The 20,000-nt window shown below is 43.1% G+C and overlaps 1 protein-coding gene across 1 annotated transcript in view; it reads left to right on the top strand.

Moving 5' to 3' along the window:
* Positions 1-20,000, top strand: part of ush2a (Usher syndrome 2A (autosomal recessive, mild)) — a gene marked incomplete at both ends in the record, with an annotated part of 295,634 nt that overhangs the window by 204,601 nt on the left and 71,033 nt on the right. Inside the window, 4 exons of the mRNA XM_084054952.1 lie at positions 3,118-3,341; positions 4,616-4,811; positions 10,812-11,009; positions 11,520-11,674. Coding sequence (XP_083911078.1) covers positions 3,118-3,341; positions 4,616-4,811; positions 10,812-11,009; positions 11,520-11,674 — 773 coding nt within the window. The remainder of the gene's footprint in view (positions 1-3,117; positions 3,342-4,615; positions 4,812-10,811; positions 11,010-11,519; positions 11,675-20,000) is intronic.

Below are 20,000 nucleotides of genomic sequence, written 5' to 3' on the forward strand. Positions count from 1 at the left end.
ATGTGTGTGTCTGTAATAGCTTCTCTGCTTCAAGCTCGGGTATTAAGAAGGGTTTGATTTGTCGATGTCTAAAATCTGCGCAAGTTATTCGAATTTGAAATGGCAAGGGTATGTGAGCAATGAAATATGGACGATATATGATATTTAGTTGCTAAACATTTCCAGGGAGAAGGGAGATACTGGGTATTTAAAATGTCACCTTGCTGCAGAAGGTGAAGTACACTCAGTCTCACGTCAGCTGTCACTGTCAAAGATGGCAGCTCTCAGAAAACACAGCCTGAATATGGTTACTCTATGGAGGAGAGGAGAGGAGAGGAGAGGAGAGGACGAAACGAAACGAAACGAAACGAAATGAAACACCCTCCCCATGCAGCTTCAACATAAATTGGCTAAATTGTGTAGTGTAAAAAAAAGTGGGTGAAATTACTTTTTGTGTAAACAAAAGGAGTGGTGGACAAGTAAATTTACTTTAGTACTGTACTTAAGTACAGATTTTGAGTATCTGTACTTTACTTTACTTGAGTATTTGATTTTTGGGATACTCGAAGACAAACATTTTACTTTTACTCAAGCACATTTCTAGGAAGGCTGTGAAGTATTAGTTACTTTTCAGTTGGCTGTTTTCTATTTTTTTCCCTCTTCCCTAAAATGCAATTGGCCACACGCTGTGTTCTTCAAAGAAGGAAACAGTACACGCTGTTCATTGGGATCTACGTAAAAGCAGAAATAATTTGGCATCTAGGTGCGTAAATCTATCCATATAAGGATATCTCTCTTCCATCACGCTCTCTTGTTTCAACTCAAAACAAAACACGGTAATGGCGGCAGCAGGAGAAGAATGCGCTGTGTCTGATCAGCAGCCAGATCAGCCTGACAAACCTCCAGAACACCCATGGCCTTATCTGAAGTCCATGTTTGAGATTTTGGGGGGAACAAACACACACACAGACAAAAAAAAAACATTTACTGTGTTTACCGAAGACAAACTACATCTCTGCTTACAAGGTTCTATAAATTCAGTGTGAAAACATTACAACAATGCATTGATATATAAACTTTAACTTGTAGTTGCATTTAAGTATTTTTAAAAGCTTGTACTTTTACTTGTACTTCAAGTGTTTTACTAATTGTACTAAGCAGAGAAGAGGAACTGACATTGTGGAGATACATGTGCTTTCAGACCTCCATGTCACATCCCACTGAGAAGCTCACTAAGGCCCCCACAGCTTCCAGTGCCTCCTGGAAATGTTCCACATCCATCCACATTATTAAATATTATTAATATTGCACTGTTCGCATTACTAACTCTAACACAACAACTTTTATGACTTGATTGATTGAATAATTGAATATTGGGCCATTTCCGTCTACTCGATTTTCTGCCATTGAATTTTGTCCAAAACTATTATTTCGCTCCTCCTTCTCAGTGTCTCATTGCACTCTTCGTTTTCAGATAACTAAACGTTATGTCTCAGATGTCTTAGATTTTCTTCTGTGGGCAAGTTACCGTATTGTATTTTTAATTAAATGTTGGTGCAAGAATTTCACTGCCTAATGTAGCTTCAGATATATTGTAATTGCATGTGACTATAAAAAACGTTCTACTTGAACCCCATGCTTATTTTATCATAATAATATGAATATAAAATATATATTTGAACCTATTACAGTTAGACATGAGGCCGATTCTACAAATGTCTCTATCCAGTGGTTCTCAAACATTTTCATGACAAGGACCCCCAAATATGTATTTGGCCACGGACCCCCATCTGAAAATGTTTGGTGCCAGGGACCACCAGAAGAGCAGATTTGCGTAAAAAAAAATCGAAATGATTACATTTTGTTCAAACACTTTCAAGATATTTCATCGTGTTCAAAAATATCAGATGTACAAGCTCACAGTGCGGCACAAAGTGCCGCGCTGTGAGCTTGTATATCTGCTATTTTTTTTAGAACAATTGTTATAAATCCTAAGAGTTTTCTGAAAAACGTATGTTGCTATATATATACATTATATAGCTAAAATCTAAAATGGCACAGATACCTTCCCGGTTTTAATGGGTTAATAATAATAAAACTAGACATTCCAAATGATATAAACACTTAAATACACATATAATACATCCTACTATAATTCTAGTAACCTCTGTGCGTTTGTAGTGGAGGTGAAGTGGAGGTGAAGCTACCCGGTTCTCCTCAGTGGCTGGAGCAATTGCTCTGATTTGGCCATTGACCATTACCATCTGAACTTAACTGTGAAGCCCGTTTTTCAATTTCACCAAATCTCAGCTTCTTATTAGCGTTTTTGTGTCAAACACTGTCGCCATGGTTACAGGGCTGCCCAGCTATGGGACGAACTGCCTCCCGGGTTGCCAGATCATGTGCGCATATCCCCCCACGGATGCGTCGACCGGGTATGGTCTAGTCATGTTAACACATATACTGCCAATCCCGAGATATCTCGGGACATTAAATCCACCCGTTACCTGCGTATCCCGAGATATCTCGGGATCGTCTTTTTATGTGGTTTAATAACGAAAAAAACATTTTTTGGTACCATCCTTGATTTTTTTTTTTTTCCCATGACGCTTCCGACCCATCCTATGAGAAAATTTCCGACAACCGTTTCCGGTTAGTTTTTTATCTTGAAAAAACAGTTTTTCCCTGGTTTTGGCTAAAGATCATGGTTTTCACACGGTTTAAAAAACGAATGGTAAGCTCCGGTTGTATTTTCTTTTCTTTGATCGACGAACGGTTATCCTCTTTGTGTTTAAAAACGATCTGATAGCCGATCGGAGGCTAAGCTAATCTAAGATGGCCGGTGGGGAAACGTCACAGCCACGTCACAGCCAAACGGATATGACGTTTGCAGCCTCTTTGGGCCGCTGATTCCACAGAAGAAGAAAAAGTAAAAAAAAGTGTAAACATTATGAGGGCTCGTACGTCCGTCGTTGCTGTTTATAAACACCATCCGATCGCGGATTTTAATGGATATAATTTTTTTGTGAACGGTTCAAAAGGCTATAAAACTCAAAAACGCTGGCAGTGGGTGAGTACCTTATGAATAAACTCTGGCAGGGAATGTGTTAATAATCCATTATATTTCATTGTGCTCAGGTTTGGTCTGCTGTGGTCCGGAGTACATAAACTCCTCTACCTCCCTCTGCTGTGTTGACCATGATGGATATCCCACAATGCACCCTGCTGGCAATGCCACAGTTACACTCCAGTGCTGTGGGTCAAAGGTCATACACCAGGAAGAGGAATGCTGCAACGGCATTGGCTATGACCCCCAACGACATGTCTGTGCCGACCGTCCCACGCCTGGATTGTCAACACTGGTGTGTGTGTGTGTGTGTGTGTGTGTGTGTGTGTGTGTGTGTGTGTGTGTGTGTGTGTGTGTGTGTGTGTGTGTGTGTGTGTGTGTGTTTGTGTGTGTGTGTGTGTGTGTGTGTGTGTGTGTGTGTGTGTGTGTGTGTGTTATACTTCTCTGAACTGGTAGATTAACCAAGAACACATTATACTTTAATTTGTGTTGCTTTGTTTCTCTCTCTCTCTCTCTCTCTTGCTCGCTCGCTCGCGCACACGAACACACACACACACACACACACACACACACACACACACACACACACACACACCACACACACACACACACACACAGTGTCACATTAGCAATGGAGGATCTGAGCCACCTTCCATTCATCAGCCAGGGTCATGTGGCGTCTGTGTGTTCCTAACTCAGCATGTCTCTCTTTCACACACACACACACACACACGCACGCACGCACGCACACACACACGCACACGCACACGCACCACACACACACACACACACACACACACACACACACACACACACACACACACACACACACAAAGGCGCGCACGCACACACTGGGACAAAGACAGGAGAGGATCTCTCATTAGCTCTAATGATGTCATTAAGGCCATCCATACCACACACACACCACACACACCATAAACCACGTTCACAGTAGATCTATTGGATGTATGTGTGACACAGCAGTAAGCAGAGAAATTATATAACTATGAATCATATACACATTCATTAACCTGCAAAGTTTAGATTAAGGCCATTTCAGAGTCTAGACTGAAGTTTAAGATCCTCATACAGGATGTTCTAGAGTCTAGGAAATCTATTTATCTCACTTCTCAATGTCCATTTTACAGATCAGCTCTTATAAGAAGTAGATGTTATGATTATGTTTATTGCATTGTTTATAGCAGATCATATATGTAATGTTATGTCTATTGTGTTTTCTTTTATGTTTTTTGCTTGACTTTAAATCACTTCGCAGCTGTGTTTTGAAAAGTGTTACATAAAATACGTATTTGTATTGTATTGGTGTATTATTGTGTATTATATAGTTGGGCTCGGCATGATCCAACATGGAGTTTGAGGAGAATATAACTGTTTCTATTTGTCGCTGTGTCTCTCTTTGTCTCTCTCTCTCTCTCTCTCTCTCTCTCTCTCTCTCTCTCTCTCTCTCTCTCTCTCTCTCTCCAGCCTCAGTGTCTCCAGGCAGCTCTCTGTCCAGTGTCCTCTGTCTCCACAGCATTCTGTGGCTCCTGTGACGTGGATCCATCTCAGACTGCGTGCACGTGGGTGCTGAGCACAGACACCCACACAAACACTTCAACAACGTCTTCTCCTCCTCCTGCGACTGCCACGCACAGTGCACACCGGACGGCCATCACGCACACTCCTCAGTGGTCTGAGGGAGGTGTGTGTGCATCTCCCGAGGAGGTGGTGTACAGTGGAGATGCCAATACACACACATACACAGGTACTGTGTGTGTGTGTGTGGGTGTGTGGGTGTTTGGTTGGGTGTGTGTTTAGTATATCTGAGCTGCAAATTATATTTGTGTACACAGTAAAATCCTCGTTGTTAATTTAATTCTGAGAGTATATAAAAGGTACCAAAGGGACCCGTAAGCGTTCAATTGGTACCATTTGTATACTCTCAGGGCCCTATCTAACCGCAGTGCAAGAGTCGTTTACAACTGTCATTTTTACGCCCATGCACTTGCGCCCATCTGTGCTCCCATGAACGTGCTGGTCTTAAAATGAGGTGTGGTCAGGCACATTGTTGGCGCATATCACTCAGGCAGATGACATTTCTGCAGAGACTCATCTTTGGAATATTATTAATAAGAATAAAATAACAGCTGAGAAAAAAATAAGTATCCACTGGTGAGCGTCTTTCAGCCCCACAGAGGAGGAGAGTGAGTGAGAGACAGAGAAAGAGAGGGGGGAGATGTTTTTGAGGATAGAAAATATGTTCAAAGACCATAGAGTACTGGACTCTGGATCCTGGATCCTACCCGGGTCAGGGTTTTGTTTCCCCATTCTGATTTTCCATAGATGTGTTTAATATCGCGGCATATAAGAACTGTGTTCCAAAAATAAACACATTATCCTGGCGGTTTGACTCATATGGATATGAAGCATCAACTGACGGCGAGAAAACGCTAACGTTATCACCGCAATTACATTTTCGGCAGAAACCGACTGTATCAAATATGAGTGACTGACTACCCTAAACGATACCGAGCCACCTCCCTGGCGATATCGCTGGGACAGTTTGTTTATTTTTGGACCACAATTCTTATATGCCGCGATATTAAAGGTGTTGTTCACCCAAACAATGACTTATTTTATATCAATTGCACACCCCATGAAGCCTTGAATTCATGGCTTTTGTTGCATTCCTAAGCCAATAATTTGATTACCGGCGGAAAGATGCTAATGTATCTGGTAGGAGACTCAAAGTTGACACTTTGAGTCTCCTACCAACAAAAAAATCTCCATGAATTCAAGGCTTCATGGGGTGTGTAATTGATAGAAAATAAGTAATTTTTGGGGTGAACTACTCCTTTAAACACGTCTATGGGAATTCAGAATGGAGAAACAAAACCAGGGGATGAGCGAGTTATATCAGGACTTTTTTACTCTATTTGACTTTCAAATATGTTCAAGGACCTTTTGTCTTTGAAAAAGACCAAAGGTCCACCTCCTGTTTCCACTTGATGTTTTCGATCAGCAGAGATGTTTTGTTTCCGCATGTCTGCTGACATCATTATATCGCTTTTTGGCTGTTCTGGGGATGCCAGAAGATGAGGACACTCACCGGTACCTCCTCCCATGTCTGCTTCACCACAGCATGGATGGATTCTTGCTGGCCACGTAGATTGTTGTGCACTTTAACTTTATGCATGAGCAGATCCTCAGCAATCGTTCGCATCTCCAACTTGCCGATTATTCTGACATTTGAATAGAAATGCACATGGTGCAGGTGCACCTGGCTCTCAATCACCTATCATTCATATTCTGGAGAGAAAATTCAGAGATCAGAGATCTCAGCCTACTGACACATCTTGGGTTTTCTCTGGCTTGGACAGCAGAGAAAACCAGCGGTAACAAAGTACGGCCACTGCTTTGAATACCAGTTTAGTGTTAAGCGGTTAAAGGGAATGGCAGACTGATACGACACTCATTAGTTTCATCCGTTTTACGCCCAAAACACACCCGCGACTAATTCAGAGACTAACCCCCTTTGTGCCCCGATTATGTGCTGTGTAACTAGCAATATTGGAGTTGAACATGCCCCCAAGGCAATAGCACCATGTGCATTAGAACTTGTGCCACCTTGCACCATAGATTGTCTAAATAGGGCCCTAGGAGTTCAATCAACAGTGAGGATTTTACAGTGTAGCTGATGTACCATCCTGGCTGTGAACACAGCACCTGCTGGTTTCACTGGCTGACCAGTCCATTCTGTCACTGGTCCCTGTTCATCTGTTTGGGAGATCGGAAATAATCTATGGAAGAGTCTATTATTCATCTGTGTTTTTCAGTGTTTTAGACGAATGTGTTTACAAATGTTTTTTAGCCATGTGTGTTAACCACTGCATGAGTACGTGTGTGTGTGTGTGTGTGTGTGTGTGTGTGTGTGTGTGTGTGTGTGTGTGTGTGTGTGTGTGTGTGTGTGTGTGTGTGTGTGTGCGCGCGTGCGCGTGTGCGTGTGCATGCGTGGGTGGGTGTTGACTCTGTGTGTCAGTATTAGCTACTGCAGGCAATGGGCTTCCGAAACAGATGCCCTTCCAAATTCACAGAGACACACACAAACACACACACACACACACACACACACACACACACACACACACACACACACACACACACACACACACTGAAACAGCTGCTGCAGTGCACGTTAATAGCTGCAGTATCGTAACTCGTCTCTCCACGTGCGCTCATGTGTCATTAAAACTTAGAGATGGGCGTTTAAACGCCATTTCAACGTTCTCTACTATTTATCAGCCCAAAGGGAGTGTGTGTGTGTGTGTGTGTGTGTGTGTGTGTGTGTGTGTGTGTGTGTGTGTGTGTGTGTGTGTGTGGTGTGTGTTAGGCCTTTGGGTCTTTCCACACGTCTTTGGGGTAGTTATTTCTGTTTAATCAAGACTAATAGTGCATGGTTGTGTGTGTTTGTGTGTTCCTGAATTTGTGTACAGTATGTGTGTCTCTGCAAAATAGACTCAAGTATGTTACAGTATGTTGCATGAATTTGAGTTGTATGCACCTCTGTATGTTATGTGTGTATGTTATGTGTGTGTGTGTGTGTGTGTGTGTGTGTGTGTGTGCGTATGCGTGTGCGTGTGCGTGTGCATGTGCGTGCGCGTGCATGTGCGTGTGTGCATGTGCGTGTGTGCATGTGCGTGTGTGTGTGTGTGTGTGTGTGTGTGTGTGTGTGTGTGTGTGTGTGTGTGTGTGTGTGTGTGTGTGTGTGTGTGTGTGTGTGTGTGTGTGTGCGCGTGCTTGTGTGCGTGTGTGTGTGCGCGTGGTTGGCATGGGGCGTTTAGGATGAGAGTGTTTCTAGGCGATGCTGTGATACCATCTGGGCAGAGACACATAAAGCTGTTGCCACCCCACTATATACCAGATGTTTTACACACACACACACACACACACACACACACACACACACACACACACACACACACACACACACACACACACACACACACACACACACACACACACACACACACACACACAATACCTACAGTTACATGCACACATACATTTGATATACAGACATACACACAGACAGCATGTAAGCTGCACAGTATACATAAAGCACACACACAGACACAGCACTGTGCTGTCTATCCAAACTTTACTGGGACAGACAAGCACTCGGGTGCCTACAATATGCACGTGCACGTGTCTTCCCTGAATGTAGTCTTCTTCAAACTGTCATTTATTCAAAAAGGCATCGCAACATCATATCATTCTGCAAACTTTTCCCCATTTACTGTGTGTGTGTGTGTGTGTGTGTGTGTGTGTGTGTGTGTGTGTGTGTGTGTGTGTGTGTGTGTGTGTGTGTGTGTGTGTGTGTGTGTGTGTGTGTGTGTGTGTGTGTGTGTGTGTGTGTGTGTGTGTGTGTGCGTTTGTGCGTGTGAGCGTGTGTTTTGCTGGTTCAGTATATCACTGCAGTAAAGACAAGAGTCCCAGACTGCCGTTTACGTAAAACACGCTCTCATTTATAGCAGTAATCCCTCAACACTCCTAAAAACCATACGCTCTGTGTGTGTGTGTGTGTGTGTGTGTGTGTGTGTGTGTGTGTGTGTGTGTGTGTGTGTGTGTGTGTGTGTGTGTGTGTGTGTGTGTGTGTGTGTGTGAGTGTGTGAGTGTGAGTGAGTGTGTGAGTGTGTGAGTGTGAGTGTGAGTGTGAGTGTGGGTGTGTGTGTGTGTGTGTGTGTGTGTGTGTCATAAAGCTTTGCAGAAGGGTTGTTAAGGATCTGACTCCCAGAATGCTTTAGTCTCTGGATACACTTTTCAACCCTGCATCACGGATGGTGCATATGTTTACTATGTGTGTGTTTTATGTTTACATTAAGTTTATTCTGAATGTTTTATACTTTTGCCTGTTTACATGACATGTTTGGGCCATGTATGTTTCCATGTTTGGTGCATGTTGCTCACATGACATGCATATAGTTATAACTCCTGAAACATAGTCTCCCTTCACTCGCATATGAAGGGTTTATTTTTCACTCATACAGGTGCGGCAATTAAATGTTGGCATGTTCCGCAAGACTGTGCTAACAACAATATAATATAACAACAAGATAATAATAGTTAGTGATTATACTGGATGTAATAAATATACAAAAATAAAAAAGAGAAGAGTATAGATTAAAAACAATGTACTGTAGCAATAGTACAGTCAAATGTACTTTAGCAGCAATTGGAAATGTGCAGAACATGAATATGCAGTAAGACGGTAACACAATACATACAGTATACACAGATACACATTATACTGTATACTTGTAGTGTATATTAGATTGGATTTCTCTTCTACACTGAAATATCTCATGTAAATTTAATTTGACTTTTGTGTCTATCCCATCACATGGTGACCCTAAGCCTGGATACTCGCTTGGAACCGCAGGGTTGAAATGTATTTTGAATAATACTGTACGCGTTACAACGTGTTGCATAGGACAAAAAACACAACACATTTCAACTCTGGCAGCATGTGAGCATGTGCGTGAGATGAGCATTAACACGACATTTTCACAGGATTGCTCCACCTCTTGGATTGCCCATGCCCCCTACTTGCCCATTCACCCCTCATTGAAAATTCATTGCTAGGCTCCTCAGTTGCTTGCCATGTTAAAAGGCCTTAATGGTGAATTTTAAGTTGTGAATAATTGACTGATGGACTGATGGAATTTTTTAAGCAGTAAGGAAATGCAGAATAATGAAAACTGCACACAGAAAGACACATTAAGGCATTAAGGTCTATCTTATATTAAAATTGGCTTAAGCGAGGACTGGCCGGAGGGCCGGCCGGCAGATCAAATCGTCACGCTTATGTCACTATGACCATAAAAGGAGTTCCCAATGCACCTACGCCCAAATATGGAGTGTGTTGTCTAACCTCAATGTCTCGTCATGGCATCAGGTGCAAACAAATCAGTCAGCTCCATATTTGGGCACAAAAGGGGGCATGCCCATATATGGGCATATACTGATGACATCAGTGATCTCCATACTGTATATGGGCATAAAAGGGACATGGAGTGACAGATACAGAGATCTCCATATATGGGCATATTGGCCGGATCGGCGGTGCAGCATAGGTGTGAGGGAGGGCCACGTAGCGGCCCGAACTCTCTAATTAATAACAGCAACAGAGGTTTGTGCCTGTCAGTTCTTTGAATACACATACCGTAGTCAAATCACCATTTCAACCTGGCATCACCATTTTGGACCTGTCATTCTAGGAGAACATTTTACAACAACAAAAAAAAACGATCTCTGGATGCGTCACATTGGCTGTTTCTGCCACGACACTGTTGTTTGATGAAGTATCAAAAATGGCTTAAATGGTTAAAACACTGTTCTGGATTTAAGAATAATGATCCTAAACAATACAATACTCCTGACAAAAAGTAAATGTTTGGCTATTTTTTTCCCCCTCTTATTTCGCTTCTATCCTTTATTTCTTAAAATGCTTTGTCATCCCTTTGAAAGTTTTGATGCCTTATGTAAAGTACTGTTAATTGCCTGTATATGAAATGTGTTAAACAAATAATTGTGCCTGGCCTTGAAACATCTTTTAAAAATCTACCATCTGGAACAGTGTAGTGAAAACATTTTCATTGACTGATTATTTATTTTTTCTTTCTTTCTCATTCTTTCTTTCTTTCTCCCTCCCTCCCTCCCTCCCTCCCTTCCTTCCTTCCTTCCTTCCTTCCTTCCTTCCTTACAGACTCAGGTTTAGAGCCCTTCACCTCCTATCAGTACAGAATAAGGGGTTGGAACAGTTTTGGTAAGGTGTCCAGTGACGTAAGCACAGTGACTACCAATGAGGACAAACCATGGGGCGTGCCCCCACCCCGGTGGAGTCGCCTGAGTGACCGAGATGACATCATCCAGTTACAGTGGCAGGCGCCTGCCAGGCCCAACGGTACATTCGGTTCAACTCAAATAGAAAGCTTTTTGAGTGCCGAACAGACACACAGATGTTAATGTGTATTTCAGTCAGACTTGAAAGATTCACGTGAAAAACTGTCCAATTTATTGAGACTGAATGGCTGTAATATAAGAGCGAGTTGGTTTTGATGAAATGTAGAATCAAATCGCACAGGTGGATGCTGGGGTGGATGAGAGGGTGATGAAATGTGTGTACATTTTTTTTACTCTTAAGAGCGATTGTTTGTTGTGATTCATTCACATTAATTTAAACTGCTAGTTGTTTTACAGCGTTTTACAAAATCATCAATCTGTATGATTGAGACATCACCAAAATGAAGGGTTGATGGGAAATTATTTCGTGTCTTTTTTCAGATTGTTTATTCGCATGGCTCCTGGTGTGTAATGACCTTTAGGGTTAAATGACCACTGACGGTTCATGAGTCAGTGTAGGAGAGAAAGAGTAGAGAAGCTGCTTTAACTGTCTTTAATTCCATCCACTCAGGGATCATCACTCACTACGTGGTCCTGCGTGATGGACAGGAACGTTACCGCGGCAACGAGTACAGGTTCACAGATGTGGGTGGGATCGGACCCTTCCAGGAGTTCAGATACCAGCTCAGAGCCTGTAACCAAGCTGGATGCGCTGATAGTACACAGGTACCAGAGATGCCCTGTGTGTGTGTGTGTGTGTGTGTGTGTGTGTGTGTGTGTGTGTGTGTGTGTGTGTGTGTGTGTGTGTGTGTGTGTGTGTGTGTGTGTGTGTGTGTGTGTGTGTGTGTGTGTGTGTGTGTGTGTGTGTGTGTGTGTGATTTAATTAGTAAATGATAAACACACAAAATGAGAAACACATGGCGTGGCTTCGATGTGGATCTCTGCCGTCATGGTGATGATGTCATATTGATGACATCACTCTTGCCCAATTATGGAGGGGGCGGCATCCTGCACACATCGGTGTTGCTAGGCATGCATGGCAACCGATTATGTTGTGAGTGAGGTCAGACCAAAGCTCTGCTCAGATATATGAGGTGTGAAGTTACTTTAGACTTCCACTTCTAGACCAGAGGATGCTGTGTCCACACGTGTTGTGAGAGAAGGGTATACAGAACTTTGGTAGACAAAGAATACAGGGAGATAGAGAGGGCACATTTTCCAGCCTCAACCGAACCTACAACTCCGTTCCCATCACAGTCCATGTACAGCAGCGCTGACCATGAACCGCCACTCCTGGGAGGAGTGTGGTCCCAATCCTCCGAGACTACGCTCTCCTGTTCTGAGTGTACCTTCACGTCTCATCCGAGCCACGACGACCTCAACTGCCAACCGCTGAGGCATGGAGATGCCTGCTCAGAGGCCCGTCAGCAAATAGTCAGCTCTGTAACCAGCCGGAAACAAGGAGACACAGACCCACCAAAATGTCAAAGTCATCAACGGTTTACCGAGGTTTTAACTCAACCAGGAGATGTAAAGAAAAATCAGACGATTTACAAAGGAAAGAAAACTCACATCTGTAAACAGTGTCACAAAAGTTTCAGTGAGTCAGGTGGTCTGAACAGACACCAGCGTGTCCACACTGGAGAGAAACCTTTCCACTGTAAACTATGTGACAAGAGTTTCAGTGAGTTAGGTAGTCTGAGGAAACACCAGTGTATTCACACTGGAGAGAAACCTTTCCACTGTAAACTATGTAACAAGAGTTTCAGTGTCTTAGGTAATCTGAACAGACACCAGCATGTCCACACTGGAGAGAAACCTTTCCACTGTAAACAGTGTGACAAGAGTTTCAATCAGTTAAGTATCCTGAAGACACACCAGCGTATTCACACTGGAGAGAGACCTTTCCACTGTAAACTATGTGACAAGAGCTTTAGTGTCTTAGGTAGTCTGAGGAAACACCAGCTTATTCACACTGGAGAGAAACCTTTCCACTGTAAACAGTGTGACAAGAGTTTCAATCAGATAAGTAGCCTGAAGACACACCAGCGTATTCACACTGGAGAGAAACCTTTCTACTGTAAACAGTGTGACAAGAGTTTCAGTGAGTTAGGTAATCTGAAGACACACCAGCGTATTCACACTGGAGAGAAACCTTTCCACTGTAAACTATGTGACAAGAGTTTCAGTGAGTTAGGTAGTCTGAGGAAACACCAGCGTATTCACACTGGAGAGAAACCTTTCCACTGTAAACTATGTAACAAGAGTTTCAGTGTCTTAGGTAATCTGAAGACACACCAGCGTCTCCACACGGGAGAAAAGCCTTTCCACTGTAAACTATGTGACAAGAGTTTCAGTGTCTTAGATAGTCTTAAGAAACACCAGCGTATTCACACTGGAGAGAAACCTTTCTACTGTAAACAGTGTAACAAGAGTGTCAGTGAGTTAGGTAGTTTGAGGAAACACCAGCGTATTCACACTGATTTTGTCCCAATCTGTGAAACTTTGCACGTACAGTCCCAATAGGCCCAGGATGAAATGCCACCCTACATTTTCAAATCAGTCTCGTGGTGGCGCTATAACAATACAATACAATCAAGATTCTTTTATCCCCTGGATTCCTTGGATCCTCACTCTCCATATGGGCCCCAGTGATTTGTGCCAGATTATATGTTCCGCCTTTTTGCGTTTCTTCGAAACACACTTTTTGCTATTACTCCTACAGATTTTGTCGACAACTCACACAAACTGGTACACATTATCCAAGTGGCTATGACTGATGTTTGCAAGCCCTGGGTAGGCAACGCAGCCTGGCGGAGACCTGTGCTCTGAGGACCATACTTTTCTATTTTACTGTATGTGGTGTCCAGGAAACGGAACGGAAGTACATATGGGTTGAAATGTTTACTTTTGTTATGGTTTTCAATGTGAAACCATGTGTGATGCTCCCAAACAACAATCTGTACTGTTCCCACGTCTGAACAAGCTGTTATTTCTATCTCTCTCTCTCTCTCTCTCTCTCTCTCTCTCTCTCTCTCTCTCTCTTCTCTCTCTCTCTCCTCTCTCCCTCTCCCTCTCTCTCTCTCTCTCTCTCTCTCTCTCTCTCTCTCTCTCTCTCTATCTCTCTCTCTCTCTCTCTCTCTCTCTCTCTCTCTCTCTCTCTCTCTCTCTCTCTCTCTCTCTCTCTCTCTCTCTCTCTCTCTCTCTCTCTCTCTCTCTCTCTCTCTCTCTCTCTCTCTCTCTCTCTCTCTCTCTCTCTCTCTCTGAGGCTGTGTATTTGCTGAGCCTACCTGATGTTTGTGATAACAGACGGTAATAGCTTCACACAGCCCCCCCCATACTATCTCTGTACTGTAGCCATGCTGATATCAACACAACAATTATTTTTCGCAGCTTAGAGGTGATTTAAAAATGTGTCTTTCTATGGCTTGGGTTCTGAGCTCAGTGAGGAGTTTGTAGTGTACATGTTAATACTACAGGGGGCAGTGAATGTTGGGTAGATGAGAGAATTAAACATGGATGGTTGGTTGAGAAATGCATGGGTGGATGGATGGATGGATGGATGGAGGGATGGTGTCATTGAGGGAGGAGAGGTAATTTGATGGATGGATAGTGGGAGAGAGAAGTCATGGAGAGGGGGTAGAACCTGCAGAGAGCTAGTAAACATGGAGATGTGGAGAGCAGGAGGGAAGGCGCAATTTGGAGAAATGGTAAGTGTGGTTGCCTCGATTACACCGACGCAGTCGGGAACCCGAGGAATCTGCTGGGAGACGTTGCGTTAGAGGCCGAGCAACATGCGATTAAAATTTGGTGCCGATCGGATCCTGCGTTCGTGACATAGAGCGTTTTGTTTTTAAGAAATAGGCCCTACCCTCAAATGTTACAATCCAATTACTTTGTCACATTACCCCTGAGATCCAAAGTTTGGCACGGTTTTGGCACACACTCAAGCCATATATCGACCGGCTTCATCGGGAATCGTATGCTTCTATTTTTCTAAGCAATATGTTACATAGTTTAATTTATATTAATTTATCAGTGAATTACTTTTTCCCATTGACTTGAATTGGAAAATGCAAAAACTCACATTCAAGTATTTTTTCTCTCGGAAACTGTAAGGTCTGCAGTTACAACACTTAAAGGGGAAGTTCATAGTCCAGTGGCCTACATACAACAAAAAAAACATTACACCAGTCGGCCTCATGGTGGCGCTATAACAGCCCACTTTACGCTTTGGCCTATAACTCTTGAACCGTAGGTCGTAGATTTTTTTTCCCATGACGCAAATATAGGCTACGTCCATTTGCGTATGTATAGATTTTCTGCCATTTAGAATTTTCTTCAAAACACATGTTTTGCTCCTCCTCCAACAGATTTTGTCCAAATCTCACAGAAATTGGTACACATGATCTCTGGACATATGTGATAACCATATGTAGGCGGAATTTTGATAGTCCCTATCGTTCGTCCGTAATAGGCTTCCAAAGTTAGTGGGATGGGCCTATTTGACAAAAATCATGAACGAAAAGTCCAATCAACCCCAAATTTGAATCACATGTCGAGGGTTGTGTACTCAACGAATCGCCAAAAGCATTTCCACTTTGATCCATAGGGGGTGCTACAAATGCGCAAAACATAACTATTTGATGCAAAAGCATGATTTTTGGGGGGATCAATCCTCATAATGAAATACTGTCTGATCTCAGGAGTGATGTGACAATTTAATTGGTTCGCAAAATTTGTGGGAGGAGCCTATCTCTTAAAAACAAAACGCCATATATCACAAACGCAGGATCTGATCAGCACCAAATTTTAAGCGTATTCCTCAGGGCCCGGCGCCCGCAACCCACGACTCACGTCGGTGCAACCACACTTGCAATTTCCCCAAATTGCACCTTTCTAGTTTATTTTTGTCTGTCTTTCTCTACTTCATGTCTCTCTTCTGTCTTCCTGTATGTCTCTCTGCTGCTTGTCTCTCTTCTGTCTTTTTGTCTGTCTCTCTCTGCTTTCTGTCTCTCTGCTGTCTGTATTTTCTAATGATCGAATCTTTAGTTTCTCCTTCTAACTTCACTGTGTTCAGCCATGCATTGTGGTATACACACATACGCACGCAAGCACACACGCACGCTCATGCACGCACCCACACGCACGCACGCACATACACACATGCTCACTCACACACAGACACACATGCACACGCGCACGCATGCACACGCACGCACACACACGCACACGCACACACACACACACACACACACACACACACACACACACACACACACACACACACACACACACACACACACACACACACACACACACAGCAGAGTGGTGAGAGTGAGTGAGTTGTATTAGTTTGTACAACAGTGAAAATTGGCCAAACAGTCCCAATTACGTGCTAACCTGAGCTAACCCGATACACCACTGCAATTACCTGGAGCACACACACACACACACACACACACACACACACACACACACACACACACACACACACACACACACACACACACACACACACTACTGCTCTGACAACAGCTGATGTAATCAGTTTGGTCACTTAGTGTGCGACAAAGTGCGATATGTCCTCCCTCCTCTCCCAATAGCCTACCTCTGTTCTCCCTCCCCTCCATTTGTCTGCTATCATTCTCTCTGTCCCACTCTCCTCTCCTCACCCTCCCTCTCTCCTTTCCTCTCCCCTCCCTCTCTCTCTTCTTCTCTCTTTCTCCTGCCTGTTCTCGGTCCAAACAGCACATCCTGTCTTTCCAGCAGCCGTTAGTCTGTGTCTGTTATATCAGCGGTTCTCAAAGTTGGGTCTGGGGAACCCCAGGGGTCCTATAGGGCGTTACCAGGGGGTCCTCAGCAAAATGTTTAACCACTTATGCGCCATCATGCGACGAATAGCGTAAATAGCCAATCAAGCTCACAACATGGTACATCGTATTGAAAAACATCACATCGTGACATGGCGCGTCAAATTGAATTGAGATGACGCATCGCATAGAGATATTGTGAGCTTGTTGATTGGCTATAATGATTCGCCTATAATGATGTACAGTAACATGCCCAAAATAGAGACACAAGTTTGAAAGTCGTTAGTTTCACTATTATTTCACCGGCTAGAAGAGAGAATATAGTAAGAATGATCTTAGGTTTCACTCTCTCCACTGTTACCTCCACAACTACGTAGAATGCTGTACTAAATCTAATCTAGTCTTCTATTATGGGTGTCCCTGACACAAAATCTTTTCAAATGGTGGCCTAATTCCTAATACATATACATTTATCGGATGATAACGGGTCCTAACTTCTATAACTTCGCACTTCTATTCTCTTCTCTTTCTTCCTCTCTCTTCTATGGTGTGAATGTACGTACCATAGGCCTATATCCTTTTTTTTTAGTGTGTGTGTGTGTGTGTGTGTGTGTGTGTGTGTGTGTGTGTGTGTGTGTGTGTGTGTGGACATGCCGTAGCAGTGTGCTAATAGCTTAGCTGTCTCTGGACAGGTGTGGGAAGTGTTAGTGACAGTCTATTAAGGCAGGATATCCCTGTTGCCATTAGCAGCAGATTGCTGTGGGATTCTGTGTCCTAATTCAGACAGCGTCCACACAACTCTACAGCACCCTACACTGAACCAACAACGCTACACAACACCCTACACTGTACAACACAACTCAACAATGCTACACACCTATTTCTTTACTGAAGTAAATTGCGATACACTGTACCACACAACACCTAAACTATGACACGTAGTTTACTATATAACATCTACACTACATGTCACTGTACTGCACAACACCTATACTACAGTGTACTTACTACACAACACCTACACTATGACACTTAAAGGAGAAGTTCAACCAAAAAAAAACGTATTTTCTATCAATTGCACACCCCATGAAGCCTTGAATTCATAGATGTTTTTGTTTGTTGTTGTCGCATTCGTCTCCTGCCGGCTAATGTAGCTAGGAGACACAAAGTAGACTCTTTGTGTCTCCTACCGGAAATACACCCGGTCATCAAATTATTGGCTTAGGAATGCGACAAAAACAAAAATAAATCCATGAAATCAAGGCTTCATGGGGTGTGCAATTGATAGAAAATAGGATTTTTGGGGGGTGAACTACTCCTTTAATTTACTACATAACACCTACACTATACAGTGTACTACACAACACCTATACTGCACTGTATTACACAACACCTATACTACAGTGTACTACACAACACCTATACTACATTATACTTCACTGTCCTGCACAACACCTATACTATAGACCAATTATTTGTATACAAACATTGAGACTGCACATGCGCGAATGTAAGCGATTCCCAACCCTGTTCTTTTGAGGAGCACTCATTTAGGTTCACTCAACGTCCTGTGTATGAGGCTCGTGAGGTACTCCTGAGCGAGACGCTTGGAGTGCGAGTGCCCTCTGGCCGAGCAGTCGATTGCCTCCGGGGGTCGATGAGCGCTCCCTCTGTGCGTCTCACTGCTAATCACAGCAGCTGGAGGTGGAGTTTTAAGGACAACTAGTTTGGGAATCGCTTACACACAACACAAACCATGGAGTATATATTTAAAGAAGGAGAGGTCACAGTAAACATCCTAAGTCTTCTTCCTCCACACAGGGAGGAAAACTGCAGTCGAAAGTTTGAGGCATTTTTACACGTATGTGCCGTAAATTATTTTCCATTGTGTCTTTTGAGCTGTCAGGTTTTTTTTTCAACATGCCTGCTGGTAGCTGACATTATAATACATTGTGTTGCACTTGCATGTCCTTTCTACCCTCAGTTTCCTGTCTCTCTGATATACTGTCTAAATAAAGCTAAGAGAAACTGACTCAAAATGATGAATGATCCGATTTGGCAGCTGTATTTATCTGCTTTGACTCATCAACTGTACCAGATTACTCTTCAGCAGCAAAACTAAACCAGGCTTGTACAGTTGTTTGTTGTTTTACTGTATGCTCTGCCATGGTAGTAGGGCGGAAACTATCAATTAATTTCTTAGTGATTATACTATCTATATCAAATAATCGATAAGCGTGATTCTTTTAATAAATCAATCGGCGCAAAAAAGTTTAATAGAATTAGGTATAATCGACTAAATTGATTAGTCTAACTACTTAAGCCCTGTTTTAAACTTTGTCATACAAGGGTGTCACACAATAATAGTGAAAATAACCGCACGTGGAAGCCACGTAGTCGGAGTAGATGGATGTCGGACTTATGAGCAGTCCCCGTTATCTGGTAGCTCAACCAGTTACACTGACCACCTGATCCTAGTGAGGTGTGAGGACCCCTGTTTGAATCGGACTCCTGTCTTGTTCCTGTCTCTCCACAATCTCCTATCTACATAAAAAAGCACCCAAAAAACAAGAAAAAAAAGAAAACATGTGCTGCCATAATGTGGTAAAGTACTGTAATGTCTCCCTATAGTTGGGATGTTTCTTGCTCTCGTGGGCAACTAGGCGGATGTACAGGGACGCTTTTAATTTAATGTTTTACTTTTTATTTATTTACTTAATTTAATTTAGCCTTGATTTAAGCCATTTAGATTCATTTAAAAATACTCATTTAAAAAAAGGGGTAAAGATACTTGGCAATTTCAACTGAGACCTGGCCAAGACAGGCAGCAGTACAATTAAAAATCACACCCTGTGTGAAGGTAGCGGCGCCTTTGATACATTTTGTCATCGATATGTGTTTATAATGTGTTTATAGCCATGTGTCACGTGAAGCTTGACCAATCACTTTGTTGACGGGTCTGACCAATCAGAGCGTTGACGGGTCTGACCAATCAGAGCGTTGACGGGTCTGACCAATCAGAGCGTTGACGGGTCTGACCAATCAGAGCGTTGACGGGTCTGACCAATCAGAGCGCTGACGGGTCTGACCAATCAGAGCGTTGACGGGTCTGACCAATCAGAGCGTTGACGGGTCTGACCAATCAGAGCGTTGATGGGTCTGACCAATCAGAGCGTTGACGGTGAACACGGACAAAGTCAGGTATAGAGCAGGCTAGCGCCGCTAAAAACAATAGTTCC

This window comes from Gymnoscopelus microlampas (genome assembly GCF_963454915.1).
Source record: "Gymnoscopelus microlampas genome assembly, chromosome: 1".
NCBI classification, from domain to species: Eukaryota; Metazoa; Chordata; class Actinopteri; order Myctophiformes; family Myctophidae; genus Gymnoscopelus; species Gymnoscopelus microlampas.